The 19,129-nt window shown below is 49.8% G+C and overlaps 1 protein-coding gene across 1 annotated transcript in view; it reads left to right on the forward strand.

The window, feature by feature from the left end:
- Positions 1-16,459, forward strand: part of FAM83F (family with sequence similarity 83 member F) — a 37,390-nt gene extending 20,931 nt beyond the window's left edge. The window contains 3 exon segments of the mRNA XM_038756811.1: positions 2,909-3,030; positions 4,225-4,964; positions 16,361-16,459. Coding sequence (XP_038612739.1) covers positions 2,909-3,030; positions 4,225-4,964; positions 16,361-16,407 — 909 coding nt within the window. The 3' untranslated portion in view covers positions 16,408-16,459.
- The last annotated feature ends 2,670 nt before the right edge of the window (positions 16,460-19,129 follow it).

Below are 19,129 nucleotides of genomic sequence, written 5' to 3' on the forward strand. Positions count from 1 at the left end.
ATATGTACATATGTTTGTACAGATTTATTACTCTATTTATTTATTTTACTTGTATATATCTATTCTATTTATTTTATTTTGTTAGTATGTTTGGTTTTGTTCTCTGTTTCCTCCTTTTAGACTGTGAGCCCACTGTTGGGTAGGGACTGTCTCTAGATGTTGCCAATTTGTACTTCTCAAGCGCTTAGTACAGTGCTCTGCACACAGTAAGTGCTCAATAAATACAATTGATGATGATGATGATGATGAGACTTTGGGCAAGTCACTTAACTTCTCTGGGCCTCAGTTCTCTCATCTGTAAAATGGGGATTAAGACTGTGAGCCCCACATGGGACAACCTGATCACCTTGTAAATTCCCCAGCGCTTAGAACAGTGCTCTGCATATAGTAAGCGCTGAATAAATGCCATTATTATTATTATTATTATTATTATTATTACCGACTGGCCTTGGTAGTGAGGCTTGGGCCTGTGGCAGAGAAGGGTCCCACCCCATCCCTGGTGGCAGACACCATCCAGACCTGCCTCTGCCGGAATCTGCATCCTTCCTCTAGATTGTGAGCCCACTGTTGGGTAGGGACTGTCTCTATATGTTGCCGACTTGTACTTCCCAAGCGCTTAGTACAGTGCTCTGCACACAGTAAGCGCTCAATAAATACAATTGATTGATTGATTGAGAGCGGGCCCTTCCCCCGGGCAAATCCAAGGCCTGGTGCTTGCTTGACTCAGTCCCTGGGCCTCTGCAACCTCCAGGCCCGTGCGAAGTTGGCGGTCTCAGGGCGGTGCCCTCATCCTCCTGGGCCGGTGCTGGCACGGGACCCCACGTTATTCATTCATTCATTCAATCGTATTTATTGAGTGCTTACTCTGTGCAGAGCACTGTACTAAGCGCTTGGGAAGTACAAGTTGGCGACATATAGAGGTGGTCCCCACCCGACAGCGGGCTCACATCTAGAAGGGGGAGACAGACAACAAAACAAAACATATTAACAAAATAAAATCAATCAATCAATCGTATTTATTGAGCACTTACTGTGTGCAGAGCACTGTACTAAGCGCTTGGGAAGTACAAGCTGGCAATAAATAGAATAAATATGTACAAGTAAAATAAATAGAGTAATAAATATGTACAACATATATACATGTATACAGGTGCTGTGGGGAGGGGAAAGAGGTAAGGCAGGGGGGATGGGGAGGGGGAGAGGAAGGAGGGGTTAGCGCCAGGGAGCCGGGCAATTGCATTTGGGAAGGCTGAAGAGTAGGGGGCCGGTCACATTCCCTAAGAAATCCAGCCCCCGGATAATAATAATTATAGTATTTGTTAAGCACTTACTATGTGTCAAGCACTGTGCTAAGTGCTGGGGTAGATACAAGCTGATCGGGTTGGACGTAGTCCCTGTTTTGCCTGGAGCTCAGAGCCTTAATCCCCATTTTTCAGATGAGGGAACTGAGGCCCAGAGAAATGAAGTAGCTTGCCCCAGGCCACACAGCAGAGCTGGGATTAGAACCCAGTTCCCTCTGACTCCCAGCTCTGTGCTCTTATCCACTAAGCCCCGCTGCTTCTCTGTACTCTGCTTCTCTGTACTAAGCGCTTAGTACAGTGCTTTGCACACAGTAAGTGCTCAATAAATACGATTGATTGATTGGGTCACATCCCACTCCTCCCTCAGGTTGGAAAGTTAGTAATAATAATTATGGTATTTGTTGAGCACTTGCTATGTGCCAGGCACTGTTCTAAGTTCTGGGGAGGATACAGAATAATCGGGTTGGACACAGTCCCTGTCCCAGACGGGGCTCACAGTCTTAATCCCCATTTTACAGACGAGGGAACCGAGGACCAGAGAAGTGAAGTGACTTGTCCAAGGTCACTCTGCAGACAAATGGAGGAGCTGGGATTCGAACCCGTGACGTTCAGACTCCCAAGCCCGTGTTGTATCCACTAGGTCATGCTGCTGGCATGACCAGGGTGAGCCCCAGGCCTCCCTCTGCTCCACCCAGCAACAAGCTGCCACGGGGACGCTGGAGCCCAGGTGCCGAGTGCGAGTAGGGACGGGTACGAAGCGTGTTCCGAGCTGCCTGAGGAGAACAGGTCAGGGCCCGTTCCTCCTGAGGTTCAGCCTGCTCTTCTCCTCTTGGTGTTCAAGACTGGGAATTTAACCATGAAATGTCAGTCAGTCAATTGTATTTCTCGAACACTTACTGCGTGCAGAGCACTGTTCTAAATGCTTGGGAGAGTACAGTACAATAACAAACAGACATATTCCCTACCCACAGCACGTTTATAGCCTAGAGCGGGAGATAGACGTTAATAGAAATGAATAAATTACAGATATGTACATAAACGCTGTGGGACTGGGAGTTGTCGATGAGTAAAGGGAGCAAGTCAGGGTGACGCAGAGAGGGTAGGAGAAGAAGAAAGGGCTAAGTGAATAAATAATAAATAATAATGGCATTTATTATGTGCTTACTATGTTCAAAGCACTGTTCTTTTAGACTGTGAGCCCACTGTTGGGTAGGGACTGTCTCTATATGTTGCCAACTTGTACTTCCCAAGCGCTTAGTACAGTGCTCTGCACACAGTAAGTGCGCAATAAATATGATTGATTGATCTAAGCGCTGGGGAGGGTACAAGGTGATCAGGTTGTCCCACAGGGGGTTCACAGTTTTAATCCCCATTTTACAGTTGAGGTAACTGAGGCACAGGGAAGTTAAGTGAGTTGCCCAAAGTCACACAGCTGACAATTGGCGGGCCCGGGGTTTGAACCCATGACCTCTGATTCCAAAGCCCAGGTTCTTTCCACTGAGCCACGCTGCTTCTCACTGAGAATGAGAATCTTGGGGGCCAGATTGGTCTTTTTTGTGGCCGTGGCCATGGATGAGCTTTTCCCTTGTTTCCTCTCCTCCCGCCAGAACATCCGGGTGCGCTGCGTGACAGGCGTCGGATTCTACATGCCCACAGGCAAGGTCAAAGGGACCTTGGCCTCCCGATTTCTGATGGTGGATGGTGATAAAGTGGCTACTGGGTCATACAGGTGGGTCCTCTGCCCCGGGGTGGGGTGGGGAAGGTCAAGAGGGATTCAGGTGCGACTGGATGCCCATCTGACCCCAATTCTAATTAGAAAAGCAGCTCCAACAAGGCCAGTACAGGCCTTCAGGGTCAGTGGGCATTGGGACAGAGCAGAAAATCTCGTTTTCCCCACTCCCAAATCTGCATCGGCACTGGATCATCAATCAATCGATCAATTGTATTTATTGAGCGCTTACTGTGTGCAGAGCACTGTACTAAGCGCTTGGGAAGTACAAGTTGGCAACAAGCTGATCTCTCCCACCGGGAGAGAAAACCTGACCATCTAGACTGTGAACCCATTGTTGGGTAGGGACCGCGTGGGACAACCCGATCACCTTGTGTCCCTCGCAGCACTTAGAACAGTGCTTGGCACATAGTAAGCGCTTAACAAATGCCGTCATTATTTGTCTCCCCCTTCTAGACTGTGAACCCGCTGTTGGGTAGGGACTGTCTCTATATGTTGCCAATTTGTACTTCCCAAGCGCTTAGTACAGTGCTCTGCACATAGTAAGCGCTCAATAAATACGATTGATGATGATGATATGTTGCCAACTTGTACTTCCCAAGCGCTTAGTACAGTGCTCTGCACACAGTAAGCGCTCAATAAATGCGATTGAATGAATGAATGAATTACCGTCTCTACATGTTGCCAACTTGTACTTCCCAAGAGCTTAGTATAGTGCTGTGCACACAGTAAGCGCTCAATAAATACAATTGAATGAATGAATGAATTACCATCTCTATATGTTGCCAGCTTGTACTTCCCAAGGGCTTAGTATAGTGCAGTGCACACAGTAAACGCTCAATAAATATGATTGAATGAATGAATGAATGAATGATTGATTTGTCCACCCCAGTTATAGCCTATGGGAAAAGTCCCAGACTGGCAGAATGATCCATCGGTTTTTTAGCTTAGGTTGCCAGAAAGCTGCCCTGGATTGGGTAGGTGAGGGGGCCCGGGGAAGCTTGTTAACGTGGTTTCCCATTCCCAATCTCGGCCGGCGAGAACACGGGCTCAGGGCATGAGTCCGGAACCTCCCGGGCTCGGGCGTCAGTGACCGTGGTGGGGCCGAGTGCGGCTGACAGGTATGGCTTCCGTCCGTCGTGGCGGATGGAGCGGCCCACCGCTCCTTCCCACCCCCTTCTCCCCCCGCCGTAGGTTCACGTGGAGCTCCTCCCGGGTGGACAGGAACATCCTCCTCGTGCTGACGGGGCAGTACGCGGAGCCCTTCGACCTGGAGTTCCGGGAGCTGTACGCCATTTCGGAGGAGGTGGACCTGTACCGGGGATTGGGCCTGGGGGGCCCGGCCGGCCGCCCCAACCGGAACTTCTCCTCCTCCACCGTGGCCCGCAAGCTCATCAACCCCAAGTACGGGCTGGTGACCCGCCACCCTCCAGGGGAGATGATGCGTTGGGCCACGCGACCGAGGCAAGAGGCGGCCGGCAGGAGGATGGAGGAGGAGGAAGAGGAGGAGGGCCGGAGCGAGTCGACCCGCCGCTTGGAGAGTTTCCTCCACGACCTCGTCACGGTGGAGCAGTCGCTGCCGCCCATCGAGCCCCCGCTGGAGGACGTGGCGCGCAAAGCCGGGGCCAGCAAGCTGGTCTCCCGCTTCCACCTGGACCTGAAGTCCAGGCCGCGGGAGCCGCCCTCGCCGAACAAGAAGGGCGAGGTGGTGGTGGCCGTCAACGGCGAGGCCGGCCGGGCCAAGACGGGCAAGCGTTTCGGCAGCGGGCTGTTCAGTCGGAAAAACAAGCGGCCCCCCAACGGCCTGGTCAGCTCTCTGTCCAGCGAGACCTTCTCCGAGGGGGAGTTCGTGGTGGTGAGGAGACCGGACCCGGAACCCCTCAGCCTCAGCACCGTCAGTGGCTCGACGGTTCGGAGCAGCCCCGACGTCTCAGGTGAGCGTCTCTTCTCCCTTCCCTCGTCATCAGCACCATCAGTCGTATTTATTGAGCGCTTATTATGTGCAGAGCACTGTACTAAGCGCTTGGGAAGTACAAATTGGCAACATATAGAGACAGTCCCTACCCAACAGTGGGCTCACAGTCCCTCCTCCCGGCCTCGGTCATCGGCGCCTTAGGGGTGACCGCGTCCTCCACAGGTCAGCTTGGTCAGTCAGCGGTGTTGGGGGGTACCCGCCGTATACTAGATTTCTGGGGAGAGACAGAGGAAGGAAACGCTTTCATTCTGCTGGGAGAGACAGGGCCGACCACTTAAAGCACTTCAAGCGCTTAGTACAGTGCTCTGCACACAGTAAGCGCTCAATAAATACGATTGATGATGATGACCACGGTAATAGCCCTAGGCGATAGGAGCTCCCCACGTGCTAAACGCCTGAACAGCTGAGGCTTCTATGTATGGGGAAAACATCAATCAATCAATCAATCGTATTTATTGAGCGCTTACTGTGTGCAGAGCACTGTACTAAGCGCTTGGGAAGTACAAGTCGGCAACACATAGAGACAGTCCCTACCCAACAGCGGGCTCACAGTCTAGAAGGGGGAGACAGACAACAAAACCAAACATACTAACAAAATAAAATAAATAGAATAGATATGTACAAGTAAGATAAATAGAGTAATAAATATGTACAAACATATATACATATATACAGGTGCTGTGGGGAAGGGAAGGAGGTAAGGTGGGGGGGATGGAGAGGGGGACAAGGGGGAGAGGAAGAAAGGGGCTCACCCCCTTTTAGACCGTGAGCCCACCGTTGGGTAGGGACTGTCTCTATGTGTTGCCAATTTGTACTTCCCAAGCGCTTAGTACAGTGTTCTGCACATAGTAAGCGCTCAATAAATACGATTGATGATGATGATATTTATTACTCTATTTTACTTGTACAAATCTATTCTATTTATTTTATTTTGTCAATATGTTTGGTTTTGTTCTCTGTCTCCCCCTTTTAGACTGTGAGCCCACTGTTGGGTAGGGACCGTCTCTATGTGTTGCCAATTTGTACTTCCCAAGCGCTTAGTACAGTGCTCTGCACACAGTAAGCACTCAATAAATACGATTGATGATGATGATGAAGGGGCTCAGTGTGGAAAGGCCTCCAGGAGGAGGTGACATTCAACTTGACCAAGCTTTTCTTGCCCCAGCCAAGGCTTGGGACAAAGAAAATCACGGGGAAGAGGCTTTCTGGAGCTCTTTGCCGTCGTGGAAGGAGGCTTTCTGGAGGTCTTTGCCGTTACGGGAGTTTTGCGATAGGGATGGGCAGGCCACCCTGCTTGGGTTTTCTCGGGTTGTGGAGGGGGTATCGACTGAGGCCTGGTCTGGGGTGCAGGGGAAGAGGGGCACCCGAGGACTTGTGGAGCTCCCCGGGCCTGGGGCACCCCTTTTTCATTCCTGTCCTCCCCGAGCTGGAGAGGTCCCCCAGGGAAGTTGCGGGGGGGGACTGTTGTTCTCTCCTTTATACTCTTGAGCCCTCTCTCCATCCGCTCTGAGAGCCCGGAGCTTAGAGAGGGCCGCTTCTCAGTTAGAGAATAATAATAATAATAATAATGGCATTTGTTAAGCGCTTACTATGTGCAGAGCACTGTTCTAAGCGCTGGGGGGATACAAGGTGATCAAGTTGCCCCACGGGCTCACAATCAATCAATCAATCAATCAATCGTATTTATTGAGCGCTTACTATGTGCAGAGCACTGTACTAAGCGCTTGGGAAGTACAAATTGGCATCACATAGAGACAGTCCCTACCCAACAGTGGGCTCACAGTCTAAAAGGGGGGGAGACAGAGAACAGAACCAAACATACCAACAAAATAAAATAAATAGGATAGAAATGTACAAGTAAAATAAATAAATAAATAAATAAATAGAGTAATAAATATGTACAACCATATATACGGTGCTGTGGGGAAGGGAAGGAGGTAAGACGGGGGGGATGGAGAGGGGGACGAGGGGGAGAGGAAAGAAGGATCAATCCACATGTGGTGGAGCCGGGATTCGAACCCATGACCTCTGACTCCAAAGCCCGTGCTCTTTTCACTGAGCCACGCTGCTTAGAAGCAGCGCGGCTCAGTGGCAAGAGCACGGGCTTGGGAGTCAGGTTGCGGGTTCTAATCCCAGCCCCGCCACTTGTCGGCTGTGTGACTTTGGGCAGGTCACTTCACTTACCTCAGTTACCTCATCTGGAAAATGGGGATTAAGGCTGTGAGCCCCACCTGGGACAACCTGGTGACCTTGTATCTCCCCCAGCACTTAGAACAGTGCTTGGCACATAGTAAGCGCTTAACAAATACCAAAATCATCATCATCTTAAACTCTGCCCTGGGTGCTTGGCAGATGGCCATGGAGAAGCGGGGAGAGGCATCCCTGATGGGGAAACTGAATCCCAAGTCCCTCTGAACTTGGCTTTTCATGGATGAAATAGATATCCTTGCCTCTCTCTGCCTCGTCTTTCCCTTTCTCCTCCCCCCCCCCCCCCCCCCCCGCCCACTGTCCAGTCCCCCACCTAGCCCGTCTGTGCTGGGGTTTCCATGGAAACTGAAAAGACCCATTTTCATGTCCATTCCCTTCCACCAGGGCCCAGGGTGAGGAGTTTCTGCCTGACTTAACTTCTCTGAGCTTCGGTTACCTCATCTGTAAAATGGGGATTAAGACTGTGAGCCCCATGTGGGACAACTTGATCACCTTGTATCCCCCACCCAGCGCTTAGAACAGTGCTTTGCACATAGTAAGCACTTAACAAATGCCATTATTATTATTATTATTAAGGCACCGGGCTGACAGGGCCTTCTTGGGTAAAAGAGTCAGGCTCACCCCCCTGAGGCCCCTTACTCGAAATGGCTGAGGCCTTGGGGAAATCCGGGAGGCCCCCCTGGGGGAGCAGCAGGCAAACTGCCTCCGTTTCTCAGGACTCGTTCTTGCCCAGAACAGAGACAGACACACAAACACACACACACACACACACCCCTCCGAAACTGTCAGTATAATAATGGCATTTATTAAGCGCTTACTACGTGCAAAGCACTGTTCTAACCGCTGGGGAGGTTACAAGGTGATCAGGTTGTCCCACAGGAGGCTCACAGTCTTAATCCCCATTTTACAGATGAGGGAACTGAGGCCCAGAGGAGTTAAGGGACTTGCCCAAAGTCACACAGGTGACAACTGGCAGAGCCAGGATTTGAACCCATCATCATCAATCATATTTATTGAGCGCTTACTGTGTGCAGAGCACTGTACTAAGCGCTTGGGAAGTACAATTTGGCAACATATAGAGACAGTCCCTACCCAACAGTGGGCTCCCAGTCTGAAACCCATGAACTCTGACTCCAAAGCCCGGGCTCTTTCCACTGAGCCACGCAAGCTGGAGCGTGTTGGGCAGTCAGGTGCTGAGCCTGCTCCCCTGTTCCGGCTGCACCTCACTTCCAAATTGGACACGGCACATAATAATAATAATAATAATAATAATAATAATAATAATAATAATAATAATAATAATAATTTTGATATTTAAGCCCTTACTATGTGCAAAGCACTGTTCTAAGCGCTGGGGAGGATACAAAGCGATCAGGTTGTCCCATGTGGGGCTCACAATCTTCATCCCCGTTTTACAGAGGAGGTAACTGAGGCACAGAGAAGTTGTGACTTGCCCAAAGTCACACAGCTGCCCAGCGGCGGAGCTGGGATTTGAACCCGTGACCTCTGACTCCCAAGCCCGTGCTCTTTCCACTGAGCCACGCTGCTTCTCTAAATGCCCACACCACGCTTATGATAAACTTGTGGCGGGGAGCCTAACTAAAATGAATAGAGGAAGTAACAGGGGTTAAGTGACCTAATGCAGCCTGACCGCAAGACCCATTTTCTGTCCCTTTGAGGGCAGGAGTGACCACAGTGTGGGGAAACTCCAGACCCATTGAGGGGAGCCCTCCCACTCCCTTCAGCAGCTGCTTTGGTCACAAGGCAGAGAAGCAGTGTGGCTCAGTGGAAAGAGCCCAGGCTTTGGAGTCAGAGGTCATGGGTTCAAATCCCAGCTCTGCCACATGTCTGCTGTGTGACCTTGGGCAAGTCACTTAACTTCTCTGAGCTTGTTACCTCATCTGTAAAATGGGGACTGTGAGCCCCACGTGGGACAACTTGATCACCTTGTATCCCCCACCCAGCGCTTAGAACAGTGCTTTGCACATAGTAAGCGCTTAACAAATGCCATTATTATTATTATTAAGGCACCGGGTTTACAGGGCCTTCTTGGGTAAAAGAGTCAGGCTCACCCCCCTGAGGCCCCTTACTCTAAATGGCTGAGGCCTTGGGGAAATCCTGGAGGCCCCCCTGGGGGAGCAGCAGGCAAACATATCCAGCGATTAGGGCCATGGATGGGACCAAAGTTGGGGCCCCCTGAGACTGGGAAAGCCGAGGCTGTTTGGGTTCAGAGACTGTTTGGGTTCAAGGCCCTACTGAGAGCTCACCTCCTCCAGGAGGCCTTCCCAGACTGAGCCCCTTCTTTCCTCTCCCCCTCGTCCCCCTCTCCATCCCCCTCATCTTCCTTCCTTCCCTTCCCCACGGCACCTGTATATATGTTTGTACATATTTATTACTCTATTTTACTTGTACATATCTATTCTATTTATTTTATTTTGTTAGTATCATCATCATCAATCGTATTTATTGAGCGCTTACTATGTGCAGAGCACTGTACTAAGCGCTTGGGAAGTACAGATTGGCAACATATAGAGACAGTCCCTACCCAACAGTGGGCTCACAGTCTAAAAGTGAGCCCACTGTTTAGTATGTTTGGTTTTGTTCTCTGTCTCCCCCTTTTAGACTGTGAGCCCGCTGTTGGGTAGGGACCGTCTCTATATGTTGCCAACTTGTGCTTCCCAAGCGCTTAGTACAGTGCTCTGCACACAGTAAGTGCTCAATAAATACGAGGGGGCCATCACAGTGTATGCAGATGACGCCTACCCTTTTTCTGACGGATGAATGTGGCCCTGGAGAGCGGCTAATGAAGGCCCGGGGGCTGGGAGCCAAAAGCCAGGCCAGTTTGAAAACTCACACTCCCCCCTAGTGACCAGACCTGAAAATGGGAAGCTGTGGTGTAGTGGATCATGGGTTCTAATCCTGCCACCGCCACTTGTCAGCTGTGTGACCTTGAGCGAGTCATTTCACTTCTCCAAGCCTCAGCGACCTCATCTGTCAAATGGGGATCGAGACTGTGAGCCCCATGTGGGACAGGGGACCGGGGAAGCAGCGTGGCTCAGTGGAAATCAATCAGTCAATCGTATTTATTGAGCGCTTACTGTGTGCAGAGCACTGGACTAAGCGCTTGAGAAGTACAAGCTGGCAACATATAGAGACAGTCCCTACCCAACAGTGGGCTCACAGTCTAGAAGGGGGAGACAGAGAACAAAACCAAACATACTAACAAAATAAAAATAGAATAGATAGGTACAAGTAAAATAAATAAATAAATAGAGTAATAAATATGTACAAACATATATACATATATATAGGTGCTGTGGGGAAGGGAAGGAGGTAAGATGGGGGGGATGGAGAGGAAGGAAGGGGCTCAGTCTGGGAAGGCCTCCTGGAGGAGATGAGGTCATGGGTTCTAATCCCAGCTCTGCCGCTTGCCGGCTGAGTGACTTTGGGCAAGTCACTTAAGTTCTCTGTGCCTCAGTTACCTCACCTGTAAAATGGGGGTTAAGACGGTGAGCCCCACGTGGAACAACCTGATCACCTTGTATCCTCCCCAGCACTTAGAACTTGTACTTCCCAAGCACTTTTAGTCCAGTGCTCTGCACACAGTAAGCGCTCAATAAATACGATTGATTGATTAGAACAGTGCCTTGCACATAGTAAGTGCTTAACAAATGCCATTATTATTATTCTTATTTGTTTTCTTCCCAGCATTTGGTACAGCACTTGGCACCTAGAAAGCACTTAACAAATGCCATTATTATTATTATTACTGTTACTCTGCAGTCATCATCATCATCAATCGTATTTATTGAGCGCTTACTATGTGCAGAGCACTGTACTAAGCGCTTTGGAAGTACACAGAGGAGGGCTGGAGGGGCAAGAACGGAGCTCTTCCCTTCCAAGGGCACCGAGGCACTGGAGTCCTGAGCTCTATTTCCCCCTCTCCCTGAGCTATCGAAGGCCAGGGACACCAACTACATTTCAAAACCAATCAATCAATCAATCGTATTTATTGAGCGCTTACTGTGTGCAGAGCACTGTACTGAGCGCTTGGGAAGTACAAGTTGGCAACATATAGAGACGGTCCCTACCCAACAGTGGGCTCACAGTCTAGAAGGGGGAGACAGAGAACATCCCTGCTGGACTGAGGTTTTGTGTGAAGAGCCCTCCCTTGCTCAGGTCTGCCCCCCTCTCTATACCGCTCTCCCTCCCTGCTCCACAATGCCGAGAAGCAGCGTGGCTCAGTGGAAAGAGCACAGGCTTTGGAGTCAGAGGTCATGGGTTCAAATCTCGGCTCCGCCAACTGTCAGCTGTGTGACTTTGGGCAAGTCACTTAACTTCTCTGTGCCTCAGTTCCCTCATCTGTAAAATGGGGATTGAGACGGTGAAGCCCCACATGGGACGGGGACCTTGCCTAACTCGATTTGCTTGTATCTAACCCAGTGTTTAGTACAGTCACTTCACTACTCTGTGCCTCAGTTTCCTCATCTGTAAAATGGGGATTAAAACTGTGAGCCCCCTCTGGGACAACCTGATCACCTTCTAATCTCCCCAGCTCTTAGAACAGTGCTTTGCACATAGTAAGCACTTAATAAATGCCATTATTATTATGATTACAGTGCCTGGCACATAGTAAGCACTTAATAAATACCATCATCATCATCATCTGTATATATGTTTGTACATATTTATTACTCTTTATTTTGCTTGTACACATCTATTCTATTTATTTTATTTTGTTAGTATGTTTTGGTTTTGTTCTCTGTCTCCCCCTTTTTAGACTGTTGGGTAGGGACTGTCTCTATATGTTGCCAACTTGTACTTCCCAAGCGCTTACTACAGTGCTCTGCACACAGTAAGTGCTCAATAAATACGATTGATTGATTGATTTGTACCCTCCCAGCGCTTAGAACAGTGCTTTGCACATAGTAAGTGCTTAACAAATGCCAACATTATTATTATTATTATTATTATTATTATTATTATTGATCATCATCATTTCCCCAGGCCAGGCTTGGGCCCGGACATTGGCGCCCCCTGCTGGTGAAGTCGGTGACTGCCCCAGCCCCACAGGGCACTAACCCTTGGAGCTGCAGTCAATCAGTCGATCAATTAATGGGTATTTATTGAGCCTTTAATAATAATAATAATAATAATAATAATGGTATTTGTTAAGCACTTACTATGTTCTAAGCGCTGGGGGGGATACAAGGTGATCAGGTTGCCTTCCCAGACTGAGCCCCTTCCTTCCTCTCCCCCTCGTCCCCCCTCCATCCCCCCATCTTACCTCCTTCCCTTCCCCACAGCACCTGTATATATGTATATATGCTTGTACATATTTATTACTCTATTTATTTTACTTGTACATATCTATTCTATTTATTTTATTTTGTTAGTATGTTTGGTTTTGTTCTCTGTCTCCCCCTTTTAGACTGTGAGCCCACTGTTGGGTAGGGACTGTCTCTATATGTTGCCAACTTGTACTTCCCAAGCGCTTAGTACAGTGCTCTGCACACAGTAAGCGCTCAATAAATACGATTGATGATGATGATCATGATGAGGTTGTCCCACGGGGGCTCACAGTCTTCGTCCCCGTTTTCCAGATGAGGGAACTGAGGCCCAGAGAAGTGAAGTGACTTGCCCAAAGTCACACAGCTGACAAGTGGCAGAGCCGGGATTTGAACTCGTGACCTCTGACTGCCAAGCCCGGGCTCTTTCCACTAGAGCCACGCTGCTTCTCAGACTGCCTTTCCAGTCTGAGCCCTTCCTTTTCCATCTCTCCCCCCCCCCCCCCCCCCCCCCCCCCCCCCCCCCCCGAGCCATTCCAACCTCTGTCGGAGGACAAAAACCCTGAGCAGCGGGGGGAATAAAAAGGTGAGAGGCAGGAAGGAGCCCCTCCTGCCACTGAGGGGGATGAAGGAGTAGAGACTGGAGAAGCAGCGTGACTCAGTGGATAGAGCACAAGCCTGGGAGTCAGAGGTCGTGGGTTCTAATCCCGGCTCTGCCACTTTTCTGCTGTGTGACCTTGGACGAGTCACTTCACTTCTCCGTGCCTCCCTTACTTCACCTGTAAAATGGGGATTAAGTTTGTGAGCCCCAAGTGGGACAGGGACTGTGTCCAACCTGATGACAGTTGCTCTCTCCCTCTTCAAAGCCATTTTACTCTGCACACAGTAAGCGCTCAATAAATACGATTGATTGATATTGAAGGCACCTCTCCAAGAGGCCTTCCCTGACTAAACCCTTCTTTCCTCTTCTCCCACTCCCTTCTGCGTTGCCCTGACTTGCCCCCTTTATTCATCCCCCTTCCCAGCCCCACATCACTTACGTACATATCTGCATTTTATTTGTATTAATGTATGTCTCCCCCTCTAGAGTGTGAGCTTGCTGTGGGTAGGGAATATGTCTGTTTATTGGTATAATGTACTCTCCCAGGTGCTTAGTATAGTGGGCTGCACATAGTAAGTGTTCAATAAATACCATTGACTGACAATCCCAATGCTTAGGACGGTGCTTGACACATAATAAGAGCTTAACAAATACCATTATCATTATTATTAGTAGTAGTTGTAGTATTCCTGAAGTCACTGGGCTTTAGCAGCTAAGGGGACCCCAAGAAGGTAACATAATAATAATAATAATGGCATTTGTTAAGCGCTTACCGTGTGCAGAGCACTGTTCTAAGCACTGGGGGAGACACAAGGTGATCAGTTTGTCCCACATGGGGCTCATAGTCTTAACCCCCATTTTGCAGATGAGGTAACTGAGGCTCAGAGAAGTTAAGTGACATGCCCAAGGTCACACAGCAGACATGTGGCGGAGCTGGGATTAGAACCCCTGACCTCTGATTCCCAAGCCCGGGCTCTTTCCACTGAGCCACGCTGCTTCTCTAACATCCGAACGGTTAGCGAGATCTGCTGACAACCAGTGAAACAAATTCATTTTATCCTGTTTGTGAGCATGTTCCCTGGGAGAAGAAATTGGCCCTTAAGCAGGGGCTAATGAGGACCTGCTGGGGGACTGGCTTAGAGGGAAGGCTGCAGGAATCCATTTGATGCTTCCTTTGATTTAGGTAGGGTCTTTGGTGTTGGCCAGGGAACAGAGGTAAGTTAACGTTACCTACATCGTTAGATCCGTGATCACCACGGAGGGCAGTGATAATGATTGAGGGAGAATCAACCAACGGTATTTATTGAGCACTTACCGTGTGCAAGCACTTGGGAGAGAACAATACAACAGAGTTGGCAGTCATGTTCCCTGCCCACAATGAGTTTACTGTCTAGAGGGGGAGATAGACATTTACGTAAAATAAATTATGGAGATGTACATTAGTGCTGTGGGGCTGAAGGTGGGGTGAATATCAAGTGACTATCAAGATTCAGAAGGAAGAGGGAGGTGGTGAAAAGAGAAGGCCTTTTAATCGGAGAAGAAACTGGAAGAGTATTCTGCCTCCAATATCAAGCGACTATCAAGATTCAGAAGGAAGAGGGAGGTGGTGAAAAGAGAAGGCCTTTTAATCGGAGAAGAAACTGGAAGAGTATCCTGCCTCCATTTTTTACCTGGTCAGATTCGGCAAACTCTCCTTTCGGATTGCAATGTGGTCCCCAGGTGCTCCTTGGAGGAAATAAAAGCATAATAATAATGATAATAATGGTATTTGTTAAGTGCTTACTATGTTCCAAGCACCATTCTAAGCACTGGGGTAAATACAAGGCAATCAGGCTTTCCCACCTGGGGCTCACAGTCTTAATCCCCATTTTACAGATGAGGTAACTAAGGCACAGAGAGTGAAGTGACTTTCCCAAAGTCACACAGCTGTACAGCCCAACGATGGGGTGAGAGTGGAGTGCCGTGGACGCCAAAAGGGCAAATTCCCCTCAAGCCAGTCCTACTATCCAGAAGAGCGAGAGGAGGGAAAGTGGTTCTTCTCTTTAGCTGCTAAAAAAAAAGTGCCTTTTTCCTCTCTCTCTCTGCCTCCTTTAAGTGTCCCTCTCCTTGGCCTCAATTAATATTAATAATAATAATAATAATAATAATTGTGGTATTTGTTAACTGCTTACTAGGTGCCAAGCATCGTTCAGTGCACTGGGGTAGATACAAGATTGCCTGGGTCCCTTTTCCCTAGGACTTTATCATACCAGCAGTTTGGAGAAAATGAGTCTTTTAAAAGCTCAGCCCCTCAAATTCCTCATCCTATGGCAATTGTTTTGACGTAAATTGTCGGTGCAGGGATCAGTTGTTCCTAGGAGGAGGTAGAGTGGTCTAGTGGAAGGCGCATACGATTAGGTATCAGGAAATGTGGGTTCAAATCCCAGATCGCCGTGACTTTGGGCAAATCACAAAACCTCTTGGTGCTTCAGTTTTCTCATCTGTATAATGAGAAATCTACCTCTTAGATTGGGAGCCCCAAGGAGGACAGGGATTATAACCAAACTAATTGTCTTGTATCTACTCCAGCACTGAGAAGGATGCTTGGCCCATAATAAGTGCTTAATGAATACCATAATTATGGACGCGAAAACGACGAGAGGTTATATGTCCTGTCCCAGGTCACAGAAGGGGTGGAATGTGGTAAGGCAGCACAGGGCAGCAGCATGGCATAGTGGATAGAGCACCGGCCTGGGAGTGAGAAGGTCGTGGGTTCTAATCCCTGCCCCGCCACTTGTGTGCTGTGTGACCTTGGACAAGTCACCGCGCCTCAGTTACCTCATCCGGAAAATGGGGATTGAGACTGGGAGCCCCAAGTGGGACAGGGAAGGTTTCCAACCTGATTAGCTTGTGTCTACCCCGGGGCTTGACACACAGTGAGCGCTTAATAAATACTATCATCATCAGAGATAAATAATGGAGACAGATGAATCACCAAGTTAACAGATAAATGAAAAAATGCCAAGATGGCAAGGCCCCAAAGGAGTAGAGGGGAATGGATCACGGATTGTCCCTGGGTATACCCTGGCCCCTCAGACAGTGGCTGCTCGGGAAGCTTGTTGTGGGAAATTATTGTTATATTGTCCTCTCCCAAGCACTTAGTACAGTGCTCTGCACACACTAAGCACTCGATAAATACAATTGAATGAAAGAATAAATTGAATGAGTACAAAGAGACAGTGACGCTACAGTATTTCATCCTCTTTAATCTCTCCACAGGTAAAACCAGTTCTGGCTCCACCAAGTCAAACTGTGTGATTTCATGAGGCGGGTGCCCGGGGGGGACCCCCCAGATGGACTGACTTGGCCACTCCTCCTGCCCACCCACCCGCCCCAGCCTGCTCATCCTGTGGAAATGGCAGCGGTTTGCACACTTCGAACCCCTCCGCCTCAGGCCTGGGGAACCTTCCCCCACCGTCCCCGGCCCACCCCGACCTGCCCGAGAGCTTGGCGGCACCCAACCCTGCGGAACAGGCGTGCGTTCTCCGGCTGGCTTCCTCAAAGCAGCAGCCACGACCACGTTTCCTCCTTGTTTACAGCCAGGCACGCGGAGGAATGTTCCATCTTTTCCGGCTGCTGTTTCCAGGTCACGTGGCTCCAGGCTGGGGTGTGGGATGGGGCCCAGACGGGCCTGGAGACGCTTTCCTACTTACTGGGTCGGAAGGGGACGAGGACTTGTGGACTTGACTTTGAACCCTGGGGACCTTAAGGCAGATGTGGGCGCCTTCTCCTTTCCCATGACGTGGTGGCACATTGGATGGGAAGAGAGGAGGGAAGGGGAAGGGGATGGTACCTGTTAGCACCTAAGTTTGAAATCTTTCTGGGGGTGGGGAGGGTCAGGTTTCAGCCCAGTCACAGTGCTGGATCACACCATGAGCCCAACCCCTCTGCGTGAGAAGAAGCGCCGAGGCTAGGGCTAGCATGGGGCTTCTGGGACTACCAAGGGAAGGGCTGCCCTGACGGTGGAAGACTTAATGTTTTCTCCCTACTCCATTGCCACCTCATTCCCAAGGCTGGGGATGGCTGAGAGCGAGTCTACCTCTGCTTAAGGTGGAGGCCAGGGCCCGGGCGGGGTTCAACTGCCATATCATCCCTTACCTGAGCCCCTCAGAGTACTGTGTTTCGCCATGGGTCCCTGGCCCAAGGCATGCTGGTGTAATCCCAAACACGAGCCTGCAATAAAGCCTCCGTTCATCCTCATTCGGTACCAATGCGACTCTGGGAATTTTTCCACGTGCCTGGCACCTCGCCCTGCTTCCCGGCCAAGGTGACTTGTCAGGAGGCCGGGTCGATACTCTATCCCTTCCCGGCCTCATTTTCACCAAGTCTAGGAAGAAGCTGGAACCCGGAGCCCCAGTCCACCTGCCCTTTCTGCTGCCCGGGCCCAGCAGGGAAGGGGACGACTTTCCTTCGGGTCCGGGGCGCTGCAGGCCACCTCCCAGGGTCCCAGAGGATGACTGAGGTGTCACAGTGCCTGGAATCCCGCAGAGAGGCTCCGTGGTCTCTCGGCAAGATGCAGAGGGGCTTTATGGCGTAGAGAATAGAGCCCGGGCCTGGGACTCAGAAAAGGTCATGGGCTCTAATCCCGGCTCCGCCACCAAGATCTGCTGTGTGACTTCGGGCAAGTCAGTTCACTTCTCTGGGCCTCAGATACCTCATCTGAAAATGGGGACTGAGATTGTGAGCCCCGCATGAGACAGGAATATGCCCTACCTGATTTGCTTGTATCCACCCCAGCGCTTAGAACAACGGCGCCTGGCACGAAGTAAGTGCTTAACAACTACCACAATTATTATTCTTTCATGGCATCCTGGACAGACATTTCTCTCTTCCTGGGGCTCAACGCTAGGCTCTCCTGGGGAAGGAGGGAGGAGGTTCAGGGGCCATGAAAGCTGATACTTCATACCTTCTCACTTCTCCTCCTGGGACTGAATGAAGACTGCACTGATCCACTCTCCTCCTCATCCTCCCCCATTGCCTCCCCTTTCTTTCCTTCCTTCATTTAATCATATTTGTTGAGCACTTATTCCATGCAGAGCACTGTACTAAGCGCTTGGGAGAGTACAGTACAACAATAAGCAGACACATTTCCTGCCCACAACAAACTTAGAGCACCTTCCATGCAGAGCTTTTATGGCAAGTGCCACCCTCTTCCCCCATGCCAACAGGAGCTGACTTTTGGGGGGTGGGAGGAGGGAAGGAATCCCCGGAGGAGAGGATGGGGAAGGACTAGAAAGGGATGGGAGGCGGTGAAATTCTTTCCCACTGTTTCTTCCTCTGGGAAGTGGAAGGTAGTCCAACTCCAGCACTCCTACTCTTCCTCTTGTCCTCTTGTCCCGCCAATGTTTATCATTAATCAGTCAATCAATTGTATTTATTGAGCACTTACTGTGTGCGGAGCACTGTACAAGGCGCTTGGGAGAGAACAGTGTAACAATAAACAGACACATTCCCTACCCACTTCAGGAGTCCCCCCTCCTCATCTTCTGTCTCCTTCAAAATTAAATAGCCCATCCTCCTCCTGCCTCCCCTTCAATCGCCATTTGGCTTGTGGGAGAAGCTTTCTTGTGGAAACTGAAGGCTGCAGAGAGACTTCTAGCCTTGGGGCTACCACTTACTCATTTGTTTTTATCACGACTAGTTCCTTCTCTCTGACTGTCTGCCTGTCTGTCTCTCTTAGCTTCCCCACGTGTCAAATGGAGATAAAGCACCCCAATGCACTTCATTGGAGGAATTAGCCTGGGAGACGGAATGGCTGCCCGGGGCAGGGAACTTTTTCTCTCTTAAAACATTTTGGAAATCTTAAAAGAAAAACTATGTGTGTTCTTTCATTTCTTTATGGTATTTGTAAAGTGCTTACTATACGTCAGGCACTGCGATAAATACAAGCGAATCAGTTGGACACAGTCCATGTATCACATGAGGCTCACAGTCTTAATCCCCATTTTACGAATGAGGCACAGAGAAGTGAAGTGACTTACCCAAGGT

The sequence above is a fragment of the Tachyglossus aculeatus genome, chromosome 14 (genome assembly GCF_015852505.1).
Source record: "Tachyglossus aculeatus isolate mTacAcu1 chromosome 14, mTacAcu1.pri, whole genome shotgun sequence".
In the NCBI taxonomy this organism is placed as follows: domain Eukaryota; kingdom Metazoa; phylum Chordata; class Mammalia; order Monotremata; family Tachyglossidae; genus Tachyglossus; species Tachyglossus aculeatus.